Raw genomic sequence first — 27,734 nt, forward strand, 5'->3', positions numbered from 1 at the left:
ACACCGTAGAGACAAAAATCCTCGAATGCATATGTATATGCGCAGACTTATTGTCCTCTCGGGACTGGACACGGTACGCGAAGAAGATGAAGGAAAAGGGAGACCGCGAAGAAACCCAAACGCGATTATTTACGACGCTTCACGGTTTCCTCGACACGTTTTTCGAGGTTTCGCGAGAACCTTCGACCAACGGGCGACTTCGCCTCCGCGACGAGCACACGGCAGCAACACCGAGGGAAGAAAATCGACGAAAAGACGCGCAGACACCAAAGGGAGGGGAGAAGGAGAGAGGAAAGATGCCGGTTGATAAAAGAAGGAGATGCAACGAACCGAAAGAGGCGCGAGTCTTGAAATGCCTTTTCGAGTTCCTCGCCAAGTGGCCATCAGTTCGGAGCGCCGGTCATTCGAGCCAGCCTGAGTCAAACGAAATCACACGGATTTACATATTATGATTTACATCCTTGTCCTCTGCCTTCTCCGCTCCTTCGCCTCTCGGCGTCCTCGTCTGCCGGCCCTCGACCACGCACTACGGGCTCGTCTTCTCTTTTGTCTCTTCTTCCATCCCTCTCCTTCTTCCCTCCCCTCTTCCTCCTCGACTCGTCCTCCTTTTCGTTCATCGTGCAGTTGGTGAACCGACGGTGAAATTACGAATTCCCTTTTTATGGGAATCGTGACAAATAATCGCGATATTTGAGAAATTTGGAACAATTTTTTTTCAGGGCGACTTTATAGAAAAGAAAGCTTTAGCGCCTGATCTCGTATACGGTCTCCCTGTTCTGTAATTGGAATATTTATCGTTCGATCTATGCCGATGAAATCTATTTAAAATTATTATTGTTCGAAAGTTTGTCAGTTTTATTCCAATCTGTAGACTTATCATTATATATTTATGTATCATTTTTATCATTTATCATTTTTCAGCATTGGATAATTGCATAATTTAAATATAAATTATCGATATAGTATGAGTTTTGATATTCTTGATACTGGGAATAACTGGAAAATTAAAAAAATATAAATATAAATAGTATTTCGATAAAATGACTTCGACAATTATAATTATTGAGAGATCTTGAGATTTAAATTAAATAATAATAATAATAATAAATCCATCAAATTCAACTTATTATATCGAACGATAGATTTCCAATAAAAAATATACTTTTTTTAATCGATGAATAATATATCTATTATTAATGATAAATTATTCGAATAAAATAATTAGTCTATTTACCTTTTCAAACATTGATTTCATTTCTATGATAGTTAAATATAATAAACAAATTTAATCGCATTCTGGTTACTATATAATATTAAAAATTAAAAAAAAATTTTGGATTATATATATATATATATAAATTGTATAGAAAGATATGACAAAATTATTTTCATATTATAAAGTAAATTTTATGATAGATAAATATATGTAATAAGATTATCAGGATTTCGCAAATATTTTATATAATTTGACATATATTTTAAAAATATATATAATATATAATTTCTGAATATCATATTTTTTGAATATTTAAATTTGTTTCAAGTACAGTCTTAAATAATGCATCTTCTAATTCGATACGTAAGGCCATAATATAAATTTTAAAATTTAATCAATTACCAGGTTAATCATTTATATATTTCGATAATATTTTAAATCTTTTTATTAGTTTCCTTCTTTATGATTTCCTCGAATTTTTCTTACGCTTGTTTCGCGAAATTTTAATCAATTTTAATTGAGTCGTAAAGACAAACTTTTTCTCGTCAACGCTTTTCTTTGATCTCAATAAGATAATAAATCGATTATGAAAAATTTTGGAAAAGCCTCTGTCCGTGTAAACGGATCAGCTAGCCTTTTATCACGTCTTTCGCTTCGTGGTATTTTGATGGATGTTCAAGAAAAAAATATATACTTATATTCGAAATTTTTCAATACAATATGTATATGTTTATCGCTTTTATCTATTGTTCTAACAATAAAATTAACAATAAAATTAAAGATATCTAGAAGAAATTACCGTAAAACCATAATTGGAAAAGATGGATTGGATATTTAAATTAATAATATAATAAATATTAATAATAATACATAAGTCAATCAATAGGTAGATTATAACCCTTTCTAACTTTTGTTTTCAAAGAGATATATCTTTACTAGCTATATACATATATGGTTATGGAAGCGGTATTAGTTGATGAATAATAAGTTTGAAGATTGCGTTAGTCAATCGTATACTTCGTAATGTAATAAATATAAATTATGTTATATAACAAATGTATTCAAGTTCAAAACTGCTGTTATCCGATTTTTATGGGCAAAAGATTATTTAGTAATTCTCATTAAATTAATACAGCTAAAGAGTCCAATACCGACTAGTTTACACTATTGAGCAACTTTTCACTTTTCCCATCAGATTTTAATACTTTCTTTTTAAATATAATACGATACAATATTTTATATTCGTTTATTATTATCAGAAGTATTAAAAAATCATCGTTGATCGATACTGAACAGTAGTCTCCACTGATGGATAAAATTTAATAGTTGTAATTACGAATAAAGTTGCTTCAATAAATTACTTCAATAATTTATTGTTCAAAACGACTATGTAATAACTACGAATAAATGTTATTATTCGATTATTTTAATAAGTAATTATTTAAAGTAAATTTTCGAAATTTTTAATTAGTTACCTTATCAATGAGTTAATACCCAGCCGTACAGATACATGGAAAAAATACTCCAGATAAAAAAAAAAATACAGAGATTTATATATTTTTATATATAACTTACTTATTGACTGACTTACGTAGTACTTAAGATTAGTACTTAAGACGAGTACTTAAAATATATAAATATTTTATCGCTTCATGAAACACACGAATGAGGAATGTTAATAACAATTTCATCTATTTCCTGCATCCTTCCTATTTGAAATTAAGTACTTTTTGACTATAAACTTTAATGCATTTACCAGTTTTAAAAAAAATATACACAATATTAAATTTAATTAATAAAAGTTAAATTAACAATATTCCATTAATGTTTGAAATCATGTACTAAAATTTACAATTTATTTCTAGTTTCACTTTGAACAATAAAATAATAAATTCATCTGTAATAGTAGATAATATTAAAATTTGCTAAAATTTTATTATATAACAGTTTAATTATAAATTATATCCACATTTGAATTTTTATTATTTTTTTTTTCTATTGATCGAAACATTGTACACTTTGAGGATGATTTATGCGCTCTTTGTAACATTGTCGAAAGAAATTTCGAAGGAAATTTCTCCATAATATGTAGATACTATGTGTATTAACGAGATCGAACTCGTAATCGCAGTAAGCGAGCGTATATACCTAATTATTCGGTTAACCAAGTATGGCATGGAAATGGTACTTATGAAAACGTAATGATAGACAACGCGACAACGATTTCGCGTTGCATCATCTTGAGAAAGTTGGCGGATTTCTTCGCCCAAATTGTTGGTAACCGATAGCAGGCATTAATCTCCGGAACACGCGCCGAGAGAGAGAGAGAGAGAGAGAGAGAGAAAGGTTCAGAATCATGAACCCATTCAATAACAATCTTACCAAAGCATGCATAATTTCGAAAATCCCCGATCCTCGTTATTCCTCGCTTCATGCCTCATCTACTGATGCGAAAACTCGTGACTTGATCCTACAAGTTTAATATCTTTAAATCCAAGATACGGAGATACGGAGTAATGAAACAGAAGGCGAAAACTCTATGTGTTCTATTCTAGTGCGTCGCTGTTCTAAATATAGCGCGTGTAAAGGGAAAGAAATTCCGGGATTATCATGCGTGCCGTATTGACGTAGAAAGGAAGAGAGAGAGAGAGATCGAGCTTGAGAGAAGTGGTTATATAGGCGTACGAATATTGCGCAATCGAAATGGAACGGTTGGCGATATAATATGCGCGATATCTTATATACGATACCCCGCGTGCCGAATTATCCACCGTATTTCCCGGAATTTCAATTAACCTTTTAGAACAATTTATGCCCGTTAATACGCATATCGAATCGAGCGTGAACTTTTTTAACTCATGGCCCATGAATATATTATATACGTGTCGTGAATTCGTTGGTTGTTTATGGTCAAGGTTTGCTCGCGAGATACGGAATGACGATAATAACGCCGTTTCGATAACCATACAAGAGGCTGTATAAGAGACATTTGATCCCGATCAAATCGTATCGCGTAATCGGCCAACGATTTGCCAAATGCGAGCGAAGGGGATTCGATCGCGTTAACGGCCGTCGGTAACGCAGTTCGAGGAACGAACGATCGCGAGACCGATCGGAATTATTGTCCCGATATTCTCGATCCGGAGAAAGATAAAGCGCGTGTGTATGCGCATGCGCGTGTGCGCGTGCGTGCGTGTACGACCGTGCCGCCGTGGAAAGATCTATGAAACGAAATGAACGGTAAGAAAGTAGAAAAATTGGATAAACTATAAATCGCGAGGCGAGGGAACGGATATCGGGTATAGGCCGAGCAAAGCTCGCGCAGGGAGGGTCGTGGCGGGACACGTGGCGGCGGGTCGCGGGCGCAAATATAAGGCTGGCTACCCACGTTATTGGAGACGCAGAAAATCGAGGAATGTGCATGTCGGTGCATTATCGCGCAGCCCACAGCCTCCGGCCGAATGCGAGAAACGTAGCGGCCGATATATGTGTATATATATATATATATATGTATACATATATGTATACATATATATATATATATATATATACATATATGTATATATTATATATACATGCTATATGTATTACAAGGGCGTAGCCGCGAAACCGCTCGGCATCGAGCAAGACGACAACGACGACGACGACGACGACGACGACGACGACGACGATCGTCTCGCGGCGAGACTTATTAGACGACGAGAACAATACAGTCGCGGATCGTGTTTCAAAGTTTCACGCTCTCTCTTTCCCTTTGAAAATTCAAGAGGCGAGAGGAACGCCTCGATTCGAAACGACGCTTGCCCCCTACACCAACACCGAAACCAATCGCGAACTTTACGATTTTACCTTAACCTTATGCGAAAATGTTCCATACGAAATGTAACGCAACGAGCCGATAAGGGGGCGTATTCCGTATGTAGTTGAACGGAAAAGAGGGAGGGGGGGCACGAAGGGGGGAAAAAACGCGATCCACGCTGCGTGGCTGCGTGCTCCAAAAACGGAGGGGGCTCGAAAAAAGATACGGCCGCTAACGAAAAAGTGACAGCTCGCATACCGGGCATTTTTCCGATAACTACTACCCTTTCCCCTCTGGGGGAGAGGAACGTGTTCTACGCGCCTGCACGTTCATATACGCATACGTACCTACACTCGTGACTGTCGTGCAAGAGTTGTTCGACCGGCGCGTTCTTTTTACTCTCTTCCATCGCCCTCCCGCCTCGCTTCTTTCTCCTCGAATCTCTCTCACACTCCTTTAGCGACAAGGAGAGATCTCTTGAGTACGCGCGCGAGCGTGCCCGCAGTACGTGTGCGACAGAACGAGCCCGCAAGAAGAAAGAAAGGTGGAATGATAAAAGGATCTTGAGGGAAGGAGGGAGGTATGCGGGAAGGAAAGGAGGAAGGAGAGAGAGAGAGAAATGACTAATGAAGGGAAGGGGTGGGGGAGAGAAGAGGAGAGGGGAATTTGAAATAAAGAAAAAGAAAAAAATGAGAAAAAAAGAGGCTTGCAACCCTTTGTGCGGAATGGCACTCTTTCTCTTTCGTTCGCACGAACCGCGTGTATGTCATATACCGCATAAGTACACCTATACGCGACAAACTACGAAAAGAGAGACACGTACCAACTGGCCATAAGCCACGTCCCCGTATAATTGACGCGACTTTCTTTCCGTGGAAGCACGGACGAGCGATATCGACGAGCCCACCCGGCCAAAGAACCCGTGCGCTTCTCGCAATCTCCTCCTCCTCCTCCTCCCCCTCCAGTTTCCTCCTCCTCCTCGCGATTTATCGTCGCTTTATTCCATCGGCGCATCGACCGATCCCGATGTCGATCATCGGGCTGACACATCGGGCGACGACCACGAAATCGAGGAAATTAAGCCAATCGAACGAAGCAGAGCTGCCATTCAGACCAGATTAAGAGGCAAATCGCGCGGAATCGTGCGGTTACCGACGCTGTCTCGCGGTCGCGACGATTAAAATAAATCGACCAGTTCTTTAGAGAGAGAAAAAAGAAGAAAGTCGTTGGAAAAACGTTTCGATCCATATCGAAACTTGGGATTGAAAAATTACTTTTTTAATGATAATTAGCGTTTCACGCGATGGGTGTTAATTAAAAACGAGCCGCGACACCGGGAAAAGTGGGATAACGTAACTCAGACTCTCTCTGGTTATTCACTACCACGGGAGAGTTTACAGAGTCGGTGGCAGTTCGTTCGAATTTTATGTATCGACGAAAATGTTTTCGTTAAAAAATGGGCCCGTGCCGGTGCCGCATGGCCATAAGACGGCACGTAATGTCGGTGGCGTAACCGGTAGCATCGGCGGTCCTCTTTCAATTAATAACGTGATCATAGGTTGTTAGAGGTTCCTTCGGCAGACAATCTCCACCTCGTCATCTCTTTTCCCCTTATCTCTTTTTCTCTCGTTATTTTACTTCCACGCACGTCACACCACTTTACCTTGCGCCACCTTTTTTTCGCCATTCTCATCGCCGTTACTCCCCTCCCCTTTCATCTTCCCCTTCGCTCTCATCATCCTTCTTTCTTTCATTCTTCCCTCCGTTACGCGGAGGAGAGATCGCTCCTTCCTTTTTCCCACTTTCTTCACCTATTCTTCCTCTCCTTTTCTCACCTCCAATCCGTCTGAATTCGGCGAGAAAAAAGAGCATTGGTTCCTCGAATGAATCCGCTAATTTGTTCTCGCCCATATTTTAACATCGAACGAATCGGGAAGATGATCGCTTTATTTATCCCGAGTATTTAATAATGAATAATAACGTGAAAATCAAAATGTCAGAGAAACGGAGATCTGAATTTTTTACTCGCCACCTCGATCTCGGGAGAAAAATTTTTATTCATTCTTGCTTCTTGTGATTTTTATTTCTACTTCTTTTACTCTTTTTAACGTTTCGTGATCATCGTGACGCGCATTTATCGTTACGGGGCAACGATATTCATTACTCTTCGTTTGAGCAGTATTGTAATATAATTTTAACGAATTCTGCGAAGACACGAAATAAAAATAAGAATCGACCAAGGATTTTGAAAAGGATGATCCATCACGACGCTCTGACGGATCTCGCACAAAGAACACCTGCCTAACCGACGTTTCTCTTTTTCATCTTTCTCTCTTTCTCTCTCTCTCTCTCTGTCCTGAGAGATATCGAGATAGAGTGAGAAAGAAATAAGCATCGCTAAATTCGGATTTGTCGTGTACGTTATATGTTTCTTCGAAGGAAAATATTCTTTGGTTGTTATTCTAGAAATATATTTCTGAAATGAATGGAAAGTAACCTTATTTATTAGGATATTTACGCTTTTGAACATTTGGAACAAATATGTGGATTTCAGGAATATTCTTCTTTGTCCTTTGTTGCATAGGGAAAATCGAAGTATAACTTTCTTATTTCTTATATACAGAGAGACAATATCTTACCATTTTATATAAATATGTAAATAATTTTATAATTTAATAGTACAAAGTTAAGAAGAATTAACTTCTGAATAAATGCGTATTATTTAGATGGGATAAGATAATTATTTTATTTTAATAAATACAATGTTAACATGTGAACAAATCAATTCTATTTGATGCAAAAATCACGCCAGTTTGACCATTTATTTTTTTTCAGTCTTCTGAAGAAGAAACTGTTAATTATAATACGTATTGTATATAATATACATTTTGTGATTAAACTCTGATGATCCAGTTTGATATTTTGATATAATTTCATGATATTATAGAATATAATTATAAAATATACAAATTACAAAGCAAATCATTATGGCAAGATAACTTAATCTTATTCCCGCCATCTTATATATGGTTATGATGATCATTTAGGTTATGAGGATATGCAGAGTGTTGATATATTCGTGGACCACTTTCGGATGGTAGTAATTCTAGAGGCCAAAACAAACACAAAAATTGGCCAAAATGTCGATTAAGTTATTTATTTATTAAGTTATAAGTAATTGAAGTTTTAACAACGAAGCGAGACGTAATGGAGTGAACCTGCATCTGTCTTGCATCATCACCGCACTCTCACGTTCCTATTTCATCTAACGCGAAAAAAGAAATTGCATCGAACTTAAAAATTCTAAATTGCTTATAATTTAATGAATAAGATTCAATTATTATTTTTCATGTATCAACTTTAATGTTTATTTCGACAAAGATTGCTCTAGAATATGGATCTTCCAAGGATGTCACGCATATTAACATCCTGTATTACGTCGAAATTGAAATTGAAATATCGAATTCATTTTAAAGCAATATTAATCTATTCTATTTTATCGGGCTAAATTATATTATCTTATACGAAGATGACACAACAGAAAAAAGTTGACGCGTATATTAATATCTAAAAGAAAGAAAAAGACGATATTCGTCATCTTGCTTACCATCTTAATCCTACTCTATATACATGGCTGTTTTCCATTTAATACAAATATCTCGAAAGATTAAACTTAAATTTATGTCACGATTAATGTTCTTAAAAAAAAATAATTTAAAATTCGCTTCAAAGAAGGATATATAAAAATATTTTATAAAAAAATTTTTTTATAGATCGAACAGTGACGAAGATTTCAAGGTTAACTTCATCTCTTAAACGTAACCATATAATTTTAAATGCATTATTCGATTTATTTGGACATTAGAATATGAAAAAAGAATATTAATTCATTTATGTCGAAAAATTATTGATTATAGAGATAATCAAATAATATAGAGATAATTAAATAAAAAATTTAAGATTGATTGAGAAGAATTATCAAATAGAGAAACAAGACGCATACATTTTTTTTATTGGTCACCACTTTCGATTAAAATATATGCATTAATTTTATTTTTATACATCCACCAACAAAGATTATCCCCTATTAAATTATAGAGCCAATTTTTCTTAAAATATCTTTTTGATAATTTTAATTCTCTCGAGAGATATTTGAATGTATCCAGTTGAAAATGAAACACCTTATATAATTATTAGATTATTAAAGATAAACGAAAAAGAAGAAACCATTGTGCTCGGTATAACGGTATCTTAACAATCTACATTTTGCTAATTTACCTCGCAAACTATCATTTCGCAGCAATGATCGTATCAATAGATGCATTGAACTCGCAATAAATAAATAGTTTATACCTGTATACCTTTACCTTTAGCTTAAATCTAACGGTACTATTCACAGTATCTCAGGTTATATATAGTTAAATACAATTCTCTAATGCGAAAACGATTTTTCAAACGAATTTGTTTGGAAGCTATTAGATTGCAATATTAATCATAAGATGCCAATGTGAGATAAGATAAAAAAAAAAATCGAACAAAACGATATATTTTCTTTCGATACGATCGAACGGATTGAAAGAAAAATTTAATAAAAAAAAAACAATGGAAGGGAGGAGGCAAACTACCAATTCCCTCGTGGCCTTCGTGAAATATTTTCCGTGAAATATTCTTCTTGTAACAGACACTTAACCCGCAAGCTGCGGTCTGCGACATCTTGCATCAGTCTCGGGTCGGTATAAATTCAATATCTTTTGCCTGTCTTCTTGGCCCATCGGGCGAAAGTCGGCGATACGAAAGATGCCTCTCTTTCTTCTAGGGGAGTAACGACGAGGTAGAGAAAAGTAAAGCGAGCCAGCCTGTTGCAGAAAGCTAGTGACCGCAGTAGAAACTTGGATGGCTTCTCTTTGCCATCGATGTTCGATACCTGCCTCGTTTTTTCTCTCTCTCTCTCTCTCTCTGTCTTGTTTTTCTATATTACTTTCCTTTTCTCTTTTTTTTTCTATCCCCTTTTATTCACCTTTCGGTTTTAATTGCATCCCTCAATAGAGGAGAAAAAACACGGGATGCGCATGTCACGCACACAAAGAGAAATCATCCTTTTTTTCCTCTATAATTTCCATGTTAATTTCTAATGATTTTTCAAATAATATTTTCATTGTTCTCGCCGGTGTTGATCGATTGTTAAATTTTTTTCATTTCTGTCTCATCTTTCGAGTCAAAATCTTAAAATTCGTGATTCGTGTGAGCATGCCAGATGAGATATGTAATAAAACAGGATGCGGGGAAAAAATGATCATTCCATCATTCATCGTGAATATACTGTACGTGCAACGGATCATTTTAAAATTAGATTTATAAAGAAAATTAAACTCTCAATTTTCATTCTCCTTTGTTTTTAATATAGTCTTATTTTATAATTATGATTTATTTCGAATTATATGAAATCTATTTCATATTTTTCATTATATATTTCATATTTTTTGCTTAATGTCTAAATCAAAATCAGTATTCTCTCGTAAGTTGCTCCTATTTATTATATAATTTTTAATTCGTAGAAAAATTAACATTTATTATATAATGAACTTAATTCCTTGATATAAAATTTAATTCAGATTACTTTTCGAATTAAACTCTTAGAGATTATATATTCCTTCTGATACAATAGTTTATCATTGTATTTCGATTTTAAATTAATAATAGAAAAATTCGTAATAAATATATTTCTATTTATTATGATAATTTGGATTCAAAGAATTAAATTTATTTTAAAGAAAAATTTATTAGTTTTACAGAAAAATTTCCAAATTTTCAAATTTATCCGCGCTTTAATATAATAAAAAACTATTTTCGTATGCAATATGATTACAAATTTTTTGTAAATCAAGTTTAAATATATTGCTAATTCAATATAATTCACGTAAAAGGAAACCTCTTATCAATTTCTGTATTTTACTTAATAAATTTGAATTTTTTCCAATAAAATTCATTCATCGTGTATATAAATTGTGACAAACGTTGTAAATGCCAACCGCGGAAAAATTACAATCAGATCATAAAATTATTAATGGTTCTTATAATTAAAAAAAGTCGTATTTAATAATCGGTTAGTGGAAAAGAAGGGAAAGAATGGTTGAAATAATACTCCTCGAGAAAAGATCATATCCTAAAATTAGATGTATCTTGTGCGTAAAGAACAACTGGTTAGGGCTACTTGAATTTCCTAATTTAATACATTTACTATACGCTGACCTGTCCGCCCATAAATTAGTATGTTTATCAGAGAGCGGAGAGTGTCGCGGGAGAATTTAACGTCACCACTCACGAGTTAATCGTACGGTAACTCGATATATCTTGAATCTTATATATGTATATACAGTTACGCAGGGGTTTCGCGTAGAATTCCTTTCATGATGTTCGCTCGCAGTATGCGAAAAGCCCGCGGTTGTGCCCGCGCGCATACGCCGACCAACATATCACTCGTAATAAAGATACATACTTACAACGCGGACCAAGTGTGTAACTGGTTGCGCGGACGGTTACATAAGAGAAGCTGCCGCGATCTGGACCCGTCCGTGCATAAAGAATGCTCATTAATACGCGTTACGTTGTTGTCCGCCGATGATCGTTGTATTTTATTACACTCGACCGCCCCAACACAACCTCGCCTCGGTTTAATTTCATCCTCGGAAAATTACGGGCAAAAATCTTACGGGTCTCGCGTGAAATATTGAACGAAGCAAGATCAAGGACAGGGGGTATCGGTGATCATCCGTTTAATTCTTAACTTTTAACTTCGAGTTGCAAATTCTTTTTCTTTTTCTTTTTTTTTTCTTCTTCAACTCTTTCCATCTTCTTTTTCGAGAAGAACAACGATGACAAAATTATTATTGAATTCAATTGTAGGTTTCTAATTAAGATCGAGAATTTAACAAATCGAATTCTTCTTCAATATTTCCCATTTCCTTCGACCGATTATTTATGAAACGTCGCTCTTTAATTTATGTTTACTCGTCTTATGGCGGCGAGAAGAGTCCTTTCTTTCTTTTTTCGGATTATTTTTCCAGCATATTTCACGTGACACCGCGTGCCCTACAAGGGGGCGCAAAGGTTTGCATTCGGCGCGACAGAAAGTTATAAATGATCGAAAGACAAGTTAACTCGAACGTAAGCGCGAGTATTCATCGGCGAGGCTGCTTTGACGTAGACATATCTACGGTGAAGTGAAGCCCGTTTACGGATGGACCGTTCGGTGTCGTGCCACTCGAGAGAAAACAAAGCTATTAGTCGTAAGAACCGTAGATATATATCTTATTGTCTCCAGCCGCTAGACGGAATTACAGTCTACCCTTTAACTTACCCGTACCCTATGGGAATCCATTCGAAGAATCGTTATTAACCCAACGGAGAAGTCTCATGGGTTGTGTGACTCGTATAGGGACATCGTTCGCTAAACAACCACGAACGCCATATGTATTTCTATACGAGAAACACTCCGGCTGAACTCTTGTTCTTCTCTTTCTGCGGTTTCAACTTCTATACTTTGGCGTAAAAGCTGTTACTACTTCGAAATTTGTTCGAGTAAAGCCTCGTCCACACCGGGAAACGTGGCCCGAAAGTTCGCGAATATGCGTGGACTTTACGTGTCAAGAAAAGAGAAGTTGAAAACTATCGGATAATTGTCGAGATGTAGCTTGTCGTTGATATTGGAAAAAATCTTAAAGGTATTCAGAATGTTTGTAAATTCGAAATTTTATTATAAAAATTCTAGGTTATTATATTTGGAAAAACGGAAAAGAAAGTTTTCTTTATCATTTACCCGCAAAAGATAATCGTCTCTTATTTTCTTACATACCAACGGAGGATAAAGTAGTTATTAAATATAGACTGTCTCGAATATGTATTTTGTCCTCCATTTGAAAACTTATCCCTGCACATAGAGAACGTACGCGGTTTATTTGCGAACACATATCTGCGAACAATTGTCTCTCGGTCTGGAACTGGAAGGCTTTTAGAAGGTCCAAAAAAAAAAAATGATACGCCGGCGTGGCTGTCCCGGCAAAAGCTAGCCGGTTAAGGAATTCGTCGTATATGTGTATACAAGAGCCCAAATCTTGTTCGATAAAAATAGTAGAATGAACGCAAACGATCGAGCTAATGCACCTCCATTTACTAAATATCTCTATCTCGTCAGACACCGCCGAAAAAAGCATACGGAAAGAGAGAGGAAAAAGAGAAAGAGAGAGAGAGAGATGGCACAGGGGGAAATTATTAATAGATATATATCTTATTGTCCCCGATGGGGATATATACAGAATTCCGTGGCTTTAAAGTCCACCTTCTCGTCCCCGTTCTCATCGTTTTCCTCCTGCCCGTTCGTCGTCCTCGTCGTTGTCGTCGTGGTCTATGGGGGCCCCCACGAAGATACGTTATTAATCGAGCGATGTCAGTGGTTCGACCCCTCATAGAGAACCCATAGGACCCCGTTCGATAAAAGGGACAACGAGGCAAAGAAGGTATACATACATATATATATATATATATATATATAGGAAAGAGGACCACGAAGCGTCGTTCGGTATTGGCTCGAAGGTGAGCAACAAAGAGGGACATAGAGAGGGACTCGCGCGAGGAACGAAGGGAGTAGGAGTCCTGAGAAAAGACAGAAGCGTGTGAGAGAAGAAAAAGGGAGAGTGAGAGAAAGAAAGGAAACGAAGAAGAAAGGAAGACTACCACGGCGACGACGACGACGACAACGAGGAGGAGGACGAAGAAGTGGAGGAAGCAAGGAAGAAGAAGAAGAAGAAGAAGAAGAAGAAGAAAGGAGAGGGGGCGTGGGGCATAGCAGGGTGAAGGGGGCAACAGAAGAATGGGACTCACTTCGTGCATGACCCAAAGAAACCCCCGCTGAGCGACTCGATCCGATCCGCTGATCCCCGACCGCGCTGACGCAGATACCATCTTTCCTTGCACTCCGAATGCTCTCTCCGGGCGTTTCTTACCGCCCATATACCTCGCCCCTCTCTCCTCCGCGACCGGCCAGCAAAGAAGAGAGAATATTCTATCCGAGACAGCTATATGACCGCACTGATTTGTCTGCTTATTGTTGCCGTCCCCGTCTTCTTGTTCCCCGATCGTGACGATGACGCGACCGACCATCCACATCCGATATCCCTTTCCGCAAAATTTCGCTGTTTCGACCTCTCTCGATTTCGATTTCTCTCGAACGGCCAAATCGACCGTGAGAACAATGAAATACGAAGTTATCACATCGTCGACTGTTTGTCGAAAAATAAATTTCGCATCGATAATTGGCACTTTCTTGTACACTCTTTGTATAAGCGTGTGTGCAAGGGAATTCTGTTTCGAAGAACAAGAAGTTCGGATTTTTAACCGTAGCTGTCGATAGGAAACGATAATTAACGACAGGATTTTTCTAGAGGAGGTCTAGGCACATTCGATCCGGGATTTAGCATAAATTTAAGGTTTTCGTGTATCTGCGTATTCGCATCGAACACGGGAGGGGATCGTTAGAGCGGATAGTAGACCAAGGAATATCGGTGTTTTCGATCTTTGCCAATAACGAGGACGTCGATGTCCGTCGCGCCTTTGAATTTTAATGACAAACGAACAGGGCCAGGAGTCGTAACGATTAATTGTATTCGTGTTCAAGCTACTTAAAGAAGGCAGCCAGAAGAGATCCGGTACTGGAAAATAATTAAAAAGTCAAATTTATTCATACGCGTGTCACGCTGAAATCGGGCGAAATCGACTGTTGCGAGACAGCGATCGACTATTGTTTCGTCATTTCAAAATATCCGTTGTGGAGCTAAACATTTTAGGCCAATAATCGATGGCACTCACTTTGTCAATGACGGCCAAACTCCGACTAATTACCAAGAAGATCGATGCGTTCCATCATTCCGGGGATTACATAAGCTCGAAGATCATCCATATACGCGCTTCCATATTTAGTATTCTTCGACAGTGTCCCGTCTGGGATCAGGCGTCAGTTATGAACCGCGTCCCCTTCGTGAGAATATTACGAAAACGGCAAGATATCGGTCACTCGGAATTTCATTTCCATGATTCGCCCATGATAAAGCAAAAATTTAGATTCGAAGGGGAGAAAAAGAAAGGAAGAAAGAAGGAAAGGTATTTCGGTAGCGATATTCTCTCTTCTCACGGTATGCGCAACGCGAATCGAACTACGTCAAAAGTGTTTCTATGTTGAATATAAAGTCTCGTACGGTTAATAATACTACGATAAATTTTTCCACGATTCCACCAGAGTCACTGTTTATCGATCGAAAAGATGTAGCCACCGGTGGAGCGATGCTTTTCCAATAGTGCCACCGTTGTTCCTTCGACCGCCGTTTCGATACACTGGCTTCTGGTAGTCACATAAACCTTGGCCGTTGACGTGACTGAGAATTTAATGAAATGAGACATGCACAAGTCGGTTCGAAAAACTAACTTTCTCACGATTCTTCGCATGCATACCGTGACTTCGTCGCAACAACGGCTCGTAGATTTATATTGATTGCACATAATTATATCCTGGCGACTGACAAAACTTCTAGACACGAGTCTCACTCTTCCATTCTCTCTCTCTCTCTCTCTCTCTCTATTTTTTCGATTTATTTATCGTATTAACACTTCCGAATCTAATCATCCGAGAGACACTTTTTGTCGATTAGATTAAACTCCTTACTGATAATATCTTCGTATCCCAATTAATTAACCCGTGCCCACCGTTAAAACAGGAATGATCCGTGACAAGGCGAAGTTGCGACTTCTTAACCCCATACAAAATCATACTCTCCTCTATCCCTTATACCAGGGTACAGCGTGTAATTACGAGCAATTCTTAGGATCGAACAAAAATTTTTAATTACAGGTTCGCGTGACGGTTCTAGACAAGAATGACGTGGCACCGACCTGGGGAACCGGCACCTGGAAATTCAAAATCTCCGAGGAGGCGCCACCCAACACCGTTGTCACGGTCCTGAAAGCGTTCGATCCGGATACCATCGGGACCTTGACTTACACCCTGGTACCGCATCATTGTCCGGGTCCCGCTGATCCGGCCAGCCAAGACGCGGACCAAGACGAAGCCCAATGCCAGTTCAGGCTTCACCCGACCACGGGACAACTGACACTCGCGGAGGCCCTTGACAGAGAGACCAGAGAAAAATATGTCCTGAAAGTTCGAGCCGATGATGGATTGCAACACACGGACATCGCGTTAACCATTCAGGTACCTTTCGTTTCCATATATCATCCTTTTGACTCGCCGTAATTTTTTATCCAAACATCGTACTTTATAATTAGGAAATCTTCTTTCTTTCTTTTTTTTCTTTCCTTTTCTTTCCTTTTAATGCAATTAATTCCATCGAGCGTGGATCAACGTTCGCCTCGATGTGAAACTTTTACGCGGAAATTTAAATTTTATACGGCAAGAAAAAATATGTTATTCCTTTATCTTCTTTTCTTCGAAAGAAGGTTTCGTTCTCGCGAGTCCCGTTGCAACTTGATTCCCCAGTAATTATACCGAGGGATGCTACTGTAACCTTGATCAATTGTGATCCCTGCGTCCCGTTATTCCACCATTATATTCGATCATTATGGAATCGATCCCAACAATTGCCATTCCCGTGGCCGCTCTACGTAATCTTCGTTACGTTGGCCAAAACCGAAACGATAATTCGTGGGGATAAAAAACGCAAAGAAGGGCGGCCAGACATTTAACGAAGGTAGATGAAACAGGGTGCGGTGGCGACAGGAGGAGGGGGAGGGGGAGAGGGAGAAGAGGCACAGGATAGCCAAGGATCCCTCGGAGACAATCGCAAAAATTATCCTTATGACGTGCAATGGCTGGAATTCTTTTAAGGTTCTCGCTGCCCGCCGTCCGCTATTCTATCCGGGTCTCTTAAAGGCAAAAGGAATGCCAGTCCCGATCATAGCTCGGCTCTTTGGGGCTCCATGAAAGAGGCCCGCTGCCGACAGTTGCGGAATCTGCCCCTTCTGGCCCCTTATATCCCTTCCATCCTCTTCCCGACCTCGGAAGAGTTTCTCTCCTTCGACCTCCTCCTCCTACTCCCTCCCGTAAAGAATCACTCCCTCCTCCCTTTTTCTCCCATCCACTTTCCTCCTCCTTTCGTTCTCCTTCTCTCCTTCCTTCTCACCTCCTCGATCCTCCTCCTCCTCCTCCTCCTCCTTCTCCTTCTTCTTCTTCACTTTCTTCTTCTTCTTCACCTCCTCCTCCTCTTCCTTCTTCTTCTTCCTCTCCTTCTTTCACCCATCCAGTTGGTCATCGCGATCTCTACTCCGCTTTCGGCTCTCCCCTCGTCATCCACCGCGTCTCGGGGCAACCGTCACTTTTTGCAAACGTCTCCGAACCCTCCTTAATCAAACCGTGCCCACCTCCGCTTGATTCTTTTATACCGCGCCACCGCGTGTCGATCCCTCTCTCGAAGTTGGAAACCTATTCACCGGGCGCACCCGGTGACTTTTCGGCCGGGATCGAGATCATCCTCCATTCTATTCGGATAGGATAGGATCGGTCGAGGACTATTCACGCGATAAATTCCAATCGTTCCCTCCCAATATCCTTCCCTCGGCCGAACTTGTTTCGCGGATGGACGAATCGGAGATCGTCTCTGATGATGACCATTTTTTTTTTCCTTCTTTTTTTTAATTTCATCGTTAAACTCAGGTTGCCAGGTTGCAAACAACTTGTTGAAGTTTCTCTTTGGTTTATCGCTTGGTAACCGGCGGTGGAAACGGTATTATTATTATTCGGCTCATTTCGAATTTCTCCCCTCCCGAGGCATTAAACCAACATTTCCCGGTTTGATTACGTTGGCAACGATCGAATCGAGAGTCGAATAGAATTTATTCTGGAAAAACATTCTTCAAATTCCTGCCGTTCGACTCGTCTCGAGATTCATCGCCACCGTAAAAACAACAGGAAACTTTCCTCGTGGAGCGGCGCGGTTCGAAGGTGAAGCGGGCTCGCGACTGGTTGTCTCGAGCTTTGATTGAAATATGTTTATTCAGGGACGACGTTGAGCACAATCGAAAGAGAACAGGAAGCGTTAGCTCTGATTCTGAATTGTTTATCCTGACCCGTTACCTTTCTTCTCCCCTCGATCGAATGGCCGGCAATTCTTCGAACGGGATGAATCAAGTATGATCAAGAATAACATCGATTATTCTTCCTATCTTTCCACGCGCATACTCCCCCTCCCTATAAAAATACAAAAGATATCTTTTGGTGGACTAAAAAATCGATCCGTATTATATTTGGTCTAATATATCAGCATATCTTTGACTCTTGAATTCGTTTCATTTTCTTTGCTTAATTTTTTCCCATGTATATTCAATAAATAATTTTTAGAAAAATAAATTATTATAGAAGAAAAGACACGAATATAGGATAGTCATTTTGTTTTTTTGACGTAAGAAAAATTTCAACAGGAGCGATAAATAATAAATGTAAATATTATGAAATTTTATAAAATGATTTTTTTTTTACTTTTTTTAAATAAAGCGAATTCGAATAATAGAATATGAAACATTGTTATTTTTAAATAATAATTTAAATAACAATTTATAAAATTGTTATAATTCTTATATTAATAGATTATCAATTAATAAAAAAATTTTATTAGTGTACAAGCATAATAAGATAGATTTCAAATATAATAAAATGTATAATTAAATGAAAATTATTGTTTTATGATAACATATGTAAATTATACTTTCTAAATCTATATAATCTTAATTAGTACGATAGATAATGTAGATATCTCTAAAATTTTAATTACATTGCTATAAATCAAGTATTTCATATTTTTAGCAACTTCACTTTCTCTTATCATTTCATAATCAAAAAAAACGAATATTTCAAATCTTCATATATTGAATATGAACTGTTATTACAACTTATCTTTTCTTTTTCTTTAAAGATCACAAAATAAATTAATTAATAAATTAATCAGAAACTTTCTATTACGGTCAAAATGAAAATGAAATACTTATTAAACAAAAAAAAGATAATTATCAAAAATAATTGCTTGGACGAATGTTTTAGTTATATTTAATCATTTAATCAGAATTATCGATATTTTATATAGATCAAAAACCTTCCTTTTATTATGCCAGAAATTTGATTGCGCTATTAAATATATTGCTGCTAAAAAGAATTCGATATTACTTTCTTGGATTTAGGAGAAAAATAGGTATTAGCGGACCATGAATAATTCGATTTTAATGAAATTTAATTTTAATTAAAAAAATCTTATCTAAAATAGTATCTTTGTATAGTAATGAGTAATTTTATTATCTATCGAATAAATTGAAATTGAAATAATAGTTATTTAAAGACTACTGGATTGGAAAATAATGTGACTACTTTATGACAGCAAAATAAATCAATTTACTATGACATATTCACACACACATTTTAAATAATCTATTATTAAATTTTTCTTACTATATTTAGTTAATATATACATATATATATATATAAATAATCAACATAAGTTAATTTTATTATTCATTTTTAATGACTGAATTATTTAATAGAGTATTTCATAATAAACGATGTTGCAACAAAAGAATAATATAGCAATTTTTTTTTCATTAAATCAAAATGTTACAACGAATAAATTTAAAACATAATAAATTAAATTTTTATTATGTTCTTATATTTTTTTATATTAAATTTATCTTATTTTGAAATCATTATATTAGATAGATACACATATAAACTATATCAATGTATGTTACTAAACAAACTTTTAAAATAATCATCAATAAATGTATATTATAATATAAATCGAAAATGTATCAAAATTCAAAATTCGATTACGAAACTTAAAAAAGTCAATATTTACCGACGTGCATCCACTCGCACGTTTATCCCAAAAAATAAAATATTTCTCATACGAAAATATTTACATTTATGTACTATATTTAAATTCACGTAATAAAAATAGATGTCTTATGTCCAACTGTTGTAAAAATTCAATTAAAATTAATTTTTAAGTTTAGAAGAGCAAGAATAGAATATTTCGTAAGTATCACTTTCATAAATGGATTTATCGTATAAGGAGTGACATACGACTCATTTATAAAATTGTTTATCCGGCGAGGATCAGAATCAGTTACGTAACTCTTCCACCAAGTATATAATCCCACAAAAATAAATCGATCGATCAAACGAAAGAAACCGTTGAATTTTACAGGTGACCGATACAAACGACAACGCGCCAACATTCCAGAACACCGCGTATTCGTTCGACGTTCCGGAGAACATGCCGAGAGGAAGTCGAATAGGTCAGGTCGTTGCGACGGACGCAGACGCAGATGGCCCCAATAGTCAACTGAGCTATACCCTGATTTCTGACTGGGCCAACGACGTTTTTTCTCTGAATCCTAGCACCGGTGTGTTCACGCTCACAGCCAGCCTCGACTACGAACAGGTTCGTATTTTACCGCGCCACTTGTCGATCGTCCAGGGACGGCGATTTAGAAAGCGTGTAAAATGATTTGTGGAAGACCATTCGGACGCGTGGATATGTCGCTTTCACGTTCGAACACGGAATTATGGGATGAGGCTATTATTCTTAAAACGACCGTTTCCGTTCCGTGTCGTCAGAAACACGGAAGGGAGGCTTCTGATGCCTTCATTTTCATTTCGAACAAATCGGGTTTCGATTCCATTTTTTTAAGGTTAAACGTGAGAAATTATTAACGAATTCAAACTTCAACTTTGAATCCTCGAAAAGTCCTTCGAAAGTCAAAAAGATGAAAGAGATCTTTGAAACTTTTTTGTGCCGCTTTTTGTGATCCAAAAATCTCGAAAGTCGCGTAAAGATTGAAACTTGTATAAGTTAGAAAAAATATGAATATTTATATTTATTTAATTAATAATAATCGAATTGAGTTCGTTCAGAGTCATTTTATCAGATTATTTTTCCTTCGTAAATTAATAATTATTTAATTCGAGAAATTTGGAAACTTTTTTTTAATTTCCAAATTTTACAAAATCAAGTTTCGATGTCGATAATTTATCAAACTGACTTGAATGGACAGGTATAGAGTATAGAATGCAGAATAACTGTTTACGGGAACAATTCCTTTCTTATCGCGAATTTACAGAATAGGATTTTAGTAGCACGATCAACGCGAGAAGTCCACATACGGTAAAACGCATAGTTGCTCGAGGCAACGATTATAACCATGAACACGCCTCTACATTTAAGCTTGAACGCACCTATTATATTAGCTTTCGGCTATGCTAGAATTTAGGGTTTAGCGTTAACAGTCCGACAGATCGATCAACAGACGTTTTCAAATTGGCGGTCTGATCCTTCAGAGACAAGCCATATTTATTTCAAGACACGAGTGTATACGCTTATTTTGTTCGTCAGAATCATTGATCTTGCTTTTCAATTACAAGTAGATACACTGTTTCGGCACGAAGTCCAGTGATGACGACGTTTTCTTTCTTTCTTTCTTTCTTTCTTTTTTTGAAATTACTTGGAAGATTAAAATACGCAACGATTGAGGAATAGATTTATTTTTTATAATATCTGTCTGGTTATTTAAAAGAAATTTTATATATAAATCGTATCGTGTAATGAGAACTCAATATAAAACCAGCATTTTTTTTTTTTTTATGAAACAGCAATAATTTAATGAAACAGAATTTGAAAAATTCTTCGAAAATACTCGATATTCATTGCTAACGTGAAAATATTCTCAAAAAGGCAATAATTTTATAAACAATCTTTTTAATTTCCCTTAAAATTATCACTAATGAATCCGTTGCTTCTCTTGCTTGCAATTTCAAATCGTAATGATATATCTACAACCGTATTGACGATATATTCACAGTTTATTACACGGCGTTATACGCATATACATATAATACCATCTAATATAATGTTGAGAAGCAATAGAACGAGCATAGACACGAAGAGGCACTACTTAGAGAAAGAGTAGTTTATAGAACCTTTCATCATCGTAATGCCTTTCCAGATATAGGGCGGGAGCCGCTGCGAAAGCAGTTCACAGTTGGGTCGGAAAGATCTGAGCTGGATTGGAAACGGAGAAACAACACGTTGCTTCCACGAAGCTCGTATTAGTCGTTGCAAAAATTGTTAGGCGCGCTACCCCCTAACGAAACCGAAATGCAAGCGGATGGGAGCGCGAACAAAAAAATTTCCCTTAAAATATCGGCCGGAGAGACAATTGTTCTCCGAACTCGTTCTGACAACTCGTTCTCTCTTTTTTTTTTCTTTTCTTCTCCATCTTATTAACCACGACCCTCACGATCAATTTATCGATCAATCGAGAAAGCTCCCTCGATCGTTTCGCAGGTGCAACACTACATCCTGGTGGTTCAGGCTACGGACGGGGGTATCCCGGCGCTTTCCTCGACAGTGACGGTCTACTGCAACGTGGTGGACTTGAACGACAACGCGCCCATCTTCGAGGCGGGGCCACACGCGGTGGATATCGTGGAGAATACGACGATCGGCACCCCAATCCTATCTGTGACCGCCCAGGACCTCGACTCCGGAGATAACGGGAGGGTAATTTACGCTGTCGCCGGCGGTGACGAGAACGGTGACTTCGGAGTGGCACCAAACGGCACCCTTTTCACTCGAAAGTTGCTCGACAGAGAACAAAAGCCACTTTACAATTTGGTCCTCAGCGCCACCGATAGCCCTTCGCCACCGGGCCTCCCTTTGTCCTCCACCGTACAGGTTTGTTCGTTTCCTCTATAACGTATTGCGCGTTATGCTTGTTTTTACTTTTTACGTCAAATATAAAAGCTTCTATCGAAAGCTTAGATTTTTTTTTTTATTAAAGAAGGTTTTTTCTTTTGTGATAGAAAAATATAATATGATGGAATAATCATGTGCAATGTTGTTTCACAAATAATTATTCACTGCCAAGTTTTAGATAAATTTAATTTTCGCGAAATGCTCAAACTTTGATACAATATTAGCGATCATATTTTGCAAGTATCTCGAAAAATAAGATCGACTGTCGATTATAGAAGAAAGTTGTACAAAATTCGTAAAGATATTACACGTTAACAGGTTAATTAAAATTATTTGCTCAATTTTTATACTCCTGTGTATTTGGGTTAGATTATTAAATATATCATACATATACACTTTTTTTTCGTTTTTCTCTTCTCGATTTTCTATATAATAAAAATGAATATTTAAAATTCTTTCTTTTGTTAAATACAGTAAGAAAGTTTTTATTATAATGAATAAAAAAATTTATTACTTGCATTTTTTTCACATGATTTTACGTCGTTTAAAAAGAATATAATATTCGTTGAAAAATAACTTTTAATTTCACAATATATTTGCCAACATTTCACAAGAGCATTAATTTTATATAATGTAAGAACTAAGAGAAAGAAACTATTGAAAGATGTTTTCAATGACTTTTTATTTCTTAAATTGTTTCTTTGTTAGAAAGTTGTCAAACAAGTAAAAAAAAAATCAATTGATGATGAAAAATCAAGGAAATATGAAAGATGAAATAAAACTATTCTAACTATTTCTTTGATTTTTGTGTGATATTTGTTACTTGTAGTTTATAATTATTGTATAAAAAAACTTCTTCTGTATATATTAATCAAAATAATTGTCGTTCTTTAATTTTTATAATAAATTTCCAATTATTCGCATCAAATACAAGTTACGAATAAAATGAAGTTCTAATATAACTAGCATCAAATATAATAAAATCGAATAAAAATTTCAGGATGATCAATTATACGCAATTATTCTTAAAAATATACAAGCATGTTTATATATATTTTATTAATTTATTATAAATTTAAAATACTAAATTAAAAAATATTTTTTACAAAAGTGTGATATTTCTAATCGCAACAAAAATAATATTATCTATTATAATTAAACGATAATATTAATAACATTTAACAAAAATGTTGCATTATTTAAAGAAATAAAAAATAATTTTATTCATTAATAAAAATAATTTTTAACATATCAAATTGTTTAAAAAATATTACTTTCATTTTCAAATAGAATCAATCGAATAAATAAACTTTTATTATAAAAAAAATCTATTGTCATAAATCCGAATATTTTTGTAACATAAAAATTTATTTTATTTCTTTTCTTTTTTTTTGAATATTCAAATAATCGACAATTTTAAATAAACAATTTTTTTACTTTTAAATACATTATATTTTAATGTATAATAATTTTGTTGCTTCATTATTTTATCGTTACTTCATACACTCTAGGCATAAAATATAGACATCAAAATTGTATCGGTATTCAAATATTTTAATAATTAATCGTCGACATTGTCCGATCGATAGGTGACCGTAGTGTTATTGGATGTGAACGACATGTCGCCCGAGTTCATATCACCGACCAAGATTTCGATAATAGAGAACGCGCCAAGTAACACAGTGGTGATGGCCATTAAGGCCGTGGACAGGGACGAAGGACGGAACGGATACGTAGAGTACTCCCTCGAGGACGCAACGCTTCCCTTCACCGTTGGACCCGTAGATGGACTATTGCGCGTATCTGGCTCGTTGGATCGCGAATTAAGGTCAAACTACACCTTGGAAGTAACCGCGAAAGACCGCGGTGAACCACCGAGATCGTCCTCGACCACGGTCACTGTCACGGTCCTCGACGAGAACGATAATTCGCCCGTGTTCGATCCGCGACAGTATTCAGCCACTGTCGCTGAAAATGCCAGTATCGGGGCCAGTGTACTCCAGGTTCGTTGCATTTAATATCTTTTCTTTTTTTCCTTCTTTCTTTTCCTTCCTCGCTCGATAAATATATATATCGGCGAACGAGGTTGCCATAAAATCGAGATTACACGAGCACTTACGTCACGCTAATTAAATCGCAATGAGTGTGTTCTTCAACTGAACAGCCTTGCAACTGAACCGTGAAGGAAACACTTTAACAGAGATTTAAAGAGCGTCTTTTTAAAGAGCGTTGAACGGTAATTGTTTCAACTTTCTCGACTCACATTCGAGCATGTGTTGATTCAAGGTGTCGGCGATGGATCGAGACGAGGGCGCGAATGGAAGGGTGAGATACGGTATAGCGATGGGGGACGATAACAGAGACTTTACAATTTCGGAAGACGGTGGTGTGATCAGAGTGGCGAAGAATTTGAATTTCGAGAGGAAATCTAGATATTATTTGACAATCAGGGGAGAGGATTGTGCTTCGGAAGTGGGGGAAACGCCACGGGGTGACACCGCTCAGGTCACCATCACCGTGCTTGACATTAACGACAACGCGCCCGTTTTCTTGGATTCGCCTTATTTGGCCCACGTTATGGAGAACATGGTGCCACCTGGGGGAGGATTCGTGATACAGGTAATTGTTAACCATCGAATATTATTATCTCGACGAGAGGCGAAACTGATTTTCAATTTTCGTCCCAAAGGTGAAAGCTTATGACGCGGATACGCCTCCTTACAACGATCAAGTGAGATATTTTTTGAAGGAAGGAGACACGGATTTGTTTCGAATAAATGCGAGTACAGGCGACATTTTTCTGCTCCGGCCTCTTGACAGGGAATCGGTGCCAGAATACACCCTCACTTTGGTGGCCATGGATACCGGTGAGTTATTTTAAGAATTTTTAAGAACGAAAATTAAGCGTTAAAGGCTAATTTCTGGTGGAGACGGGCGACGTAAAAATGAAACGAAACGAAACGAAAGCACAACACGAAAATAAATACGCGTATAAGGGAATAAAGGATAAAGAAATCATGGGTAAAGGGGTATTCCCAGTAGATTCTTTGGATCGTACCTTAGGGGAACGGCTAAATAGGTATATACCTGGTAGGATCTGCACAAAGAGCGGCATTGAAAGGGTAGTCAGTATTCTTTGGAGAGAATATTTTTCCGGCCACCTTAGTAACCGGTCTTAGGCTCTATGTAAACTGGTTGCGAATTAGCACGAACAAAGGACTTAATTATATTGGGTTTGGCACTTTTAAAAAAGCTGCGGTGAATTGAAGAATGAGAAATAAAAAATGAAAAAGCCGATTTTTAACGCTGAAAAGACCCGGTTTTTAAACGACTCAACTCGTCCGTAGGTACTCACAATACGCCCGTACAGGTATACGTACGCGCAGGTAGCTATAAATTCGTCGAATTACTTTGACAAATTTACGACACCGTGTCTACAAATCGTGATTACCTATTCGGTCGGACGCGACCGATCTAAATGTCGGTAAATGTCACAGGGTATACTGGTGACAGGACGGTGCCAATTCATGGGACGATTATTTTTCCATCTATAAATTCCATTTAAACTGAACCGTCGCCACGAGGAGGTTGCATGAAATGTTGGCCGCGCGCAACATTAGTGAAACGGGAAAATGTCACCCTTCTTCTCCCCCTCCCCCACTTGCACGATCGTCGATGAATAATAGACGAAACAATAGACGATATATGGGGATAGGTTTAAGTAATGAGCGGTAATATACAAATTGGATATAAATTTGTGGGTTGTTCGATGAGATTCTTTAAGCGGTGGGCAGCTCCTCGTCGAAATCTTTTTTATCGTTCATTCCTCCGACGAAGCCAGTAGTCCCATTCGAGGGTGCCCCTCGCCCGCCCCCTTCGGGCCAGCCATCGGGGGCCGATGGCCCAATCGGTCCCCGCCGAGGTAGACAAGCCTGCAGAGTTATGACGCGCGATTATGATAATCGCTCTCAAATGCCTTCCTCTGCCTCGGCGCTGCACTCTCTTTCTCCCTACCCTTCTTTCGTTTTCCCTTCGACCCCCCGCACACCCCACTCCTCCCTGTCTCTCTCTCTCTCCATCGCTTCCACCACCTCCTCCACCTCCATCGCCGCCTCCTCCTTCTCTTAATGCCTCCTTCACCCCACCCAAGCTTTCGCTTGTTGGATGTTTTGGAGCCCTCTCTTTGGAGCCAAACGCGCATCTCTCGAGATTCTGCTCGAGCACGCGCATTATACTCCTATTTTATTCATACGTTATGGCTGTCGCGTGTACACGCCACCTATAGCGTTTATACCAGCCGTGTCCACTCCGAAACGGCTGCGCCCCTATCATCATGCTAGTACCGTGGTTAACCATAAGAATTCGCTTTAAATCGTCGTTATGTTGCGTTATAGAAATGAAAAAAAGAATTTGAGTAATACAATACGAGGAATTTCAAAAATCCCATTAATTGCTCATATATATATATATATATATATTGTCATTCTGGATTCTCGTTAAAAACTACTTTCGAATCGAATTGCCGAGGTGGGATGGTTCTCTCGCTTCTTCTTGTCCCCATCAATTAAGCAAACGAATAAGAAGAATACGCTACTAGTGTAAGCCAGTATATTTCTGTCGGATTGCCCACCAGGGGAACACCGGATATGGTGGACCACACCATTGTGCCTTGCAATTGTTGTGCCCGTAACCCTTCTCGTGAGAGGTCCACGTGATTAAACGATATACGCTTATAGTGGCGCGTGGCCCAGGGCCACGCCAACGCGTACAATGTACCTGCTGCAATCAGAGAAATCGGGTCCACCGGAGAATAATGGCCTTTTAGGCGGCACAATTAACTCGACGGTATTCCGCCCGCCCGATATTTTATGGAATCGTAATTTGTCTTATTCGAACGTTTGACGATTTGATCGTGGAA

General features: G+C 37.5%; 1 protein-coding gene across 2 annotated transcripts in view; it reads left to right on the plus strand.

Annotated features, from left to right (window-relative positions):
- Positions 1-27,734, plus strand: part of LOC108003479 (cadherin-related tumor suppressor) — an 80,410-nt gene that overhangs the window by 39,621 nt on the left and 13,055 nt on the right. For both annotated transcript variants that reach the window (XM_062076104.1, XM_062076109.1), the window contains exons 2-7: positions 15,913-16,272; positions 20,267-20,503; positions 22,406-22,795; positions 24,406-24,819; positions 25,103-25,435; positions 25,506-25,683. In XM_062076104.1, coding sequence (XP_061932088.1) covers positions 15,913-16,272; positions 20,267-20,503; positions 22,406-22,795; positions 24,406-24,819; positions 25,103-25,435; positions 25,506-25,683 — 1,912 coding nt within the window. The remainder of the gene's footprint in view (positions 1-15,912; positions 16,273-20,266; positions 20,504-22,405; positions 22,796-24,405; positions 24,820-25,102; positions 25,436-25,505; positions 25,684-27,734) is intronic.

Source organism: Apis cerana, linkage group LG1 (assembly GCF_029169275.1).
Source record: "Apis cerana isolate GH-2021 linkage group LG1, AcerK_1.0, whole genome shotgun sequence".
Classification (NCBI taxonomy): Eukaryota; Metazoa; Arthropoda; class Insecta; order Hymenoptera; family Apidae; genus Apis; species Apis cerana.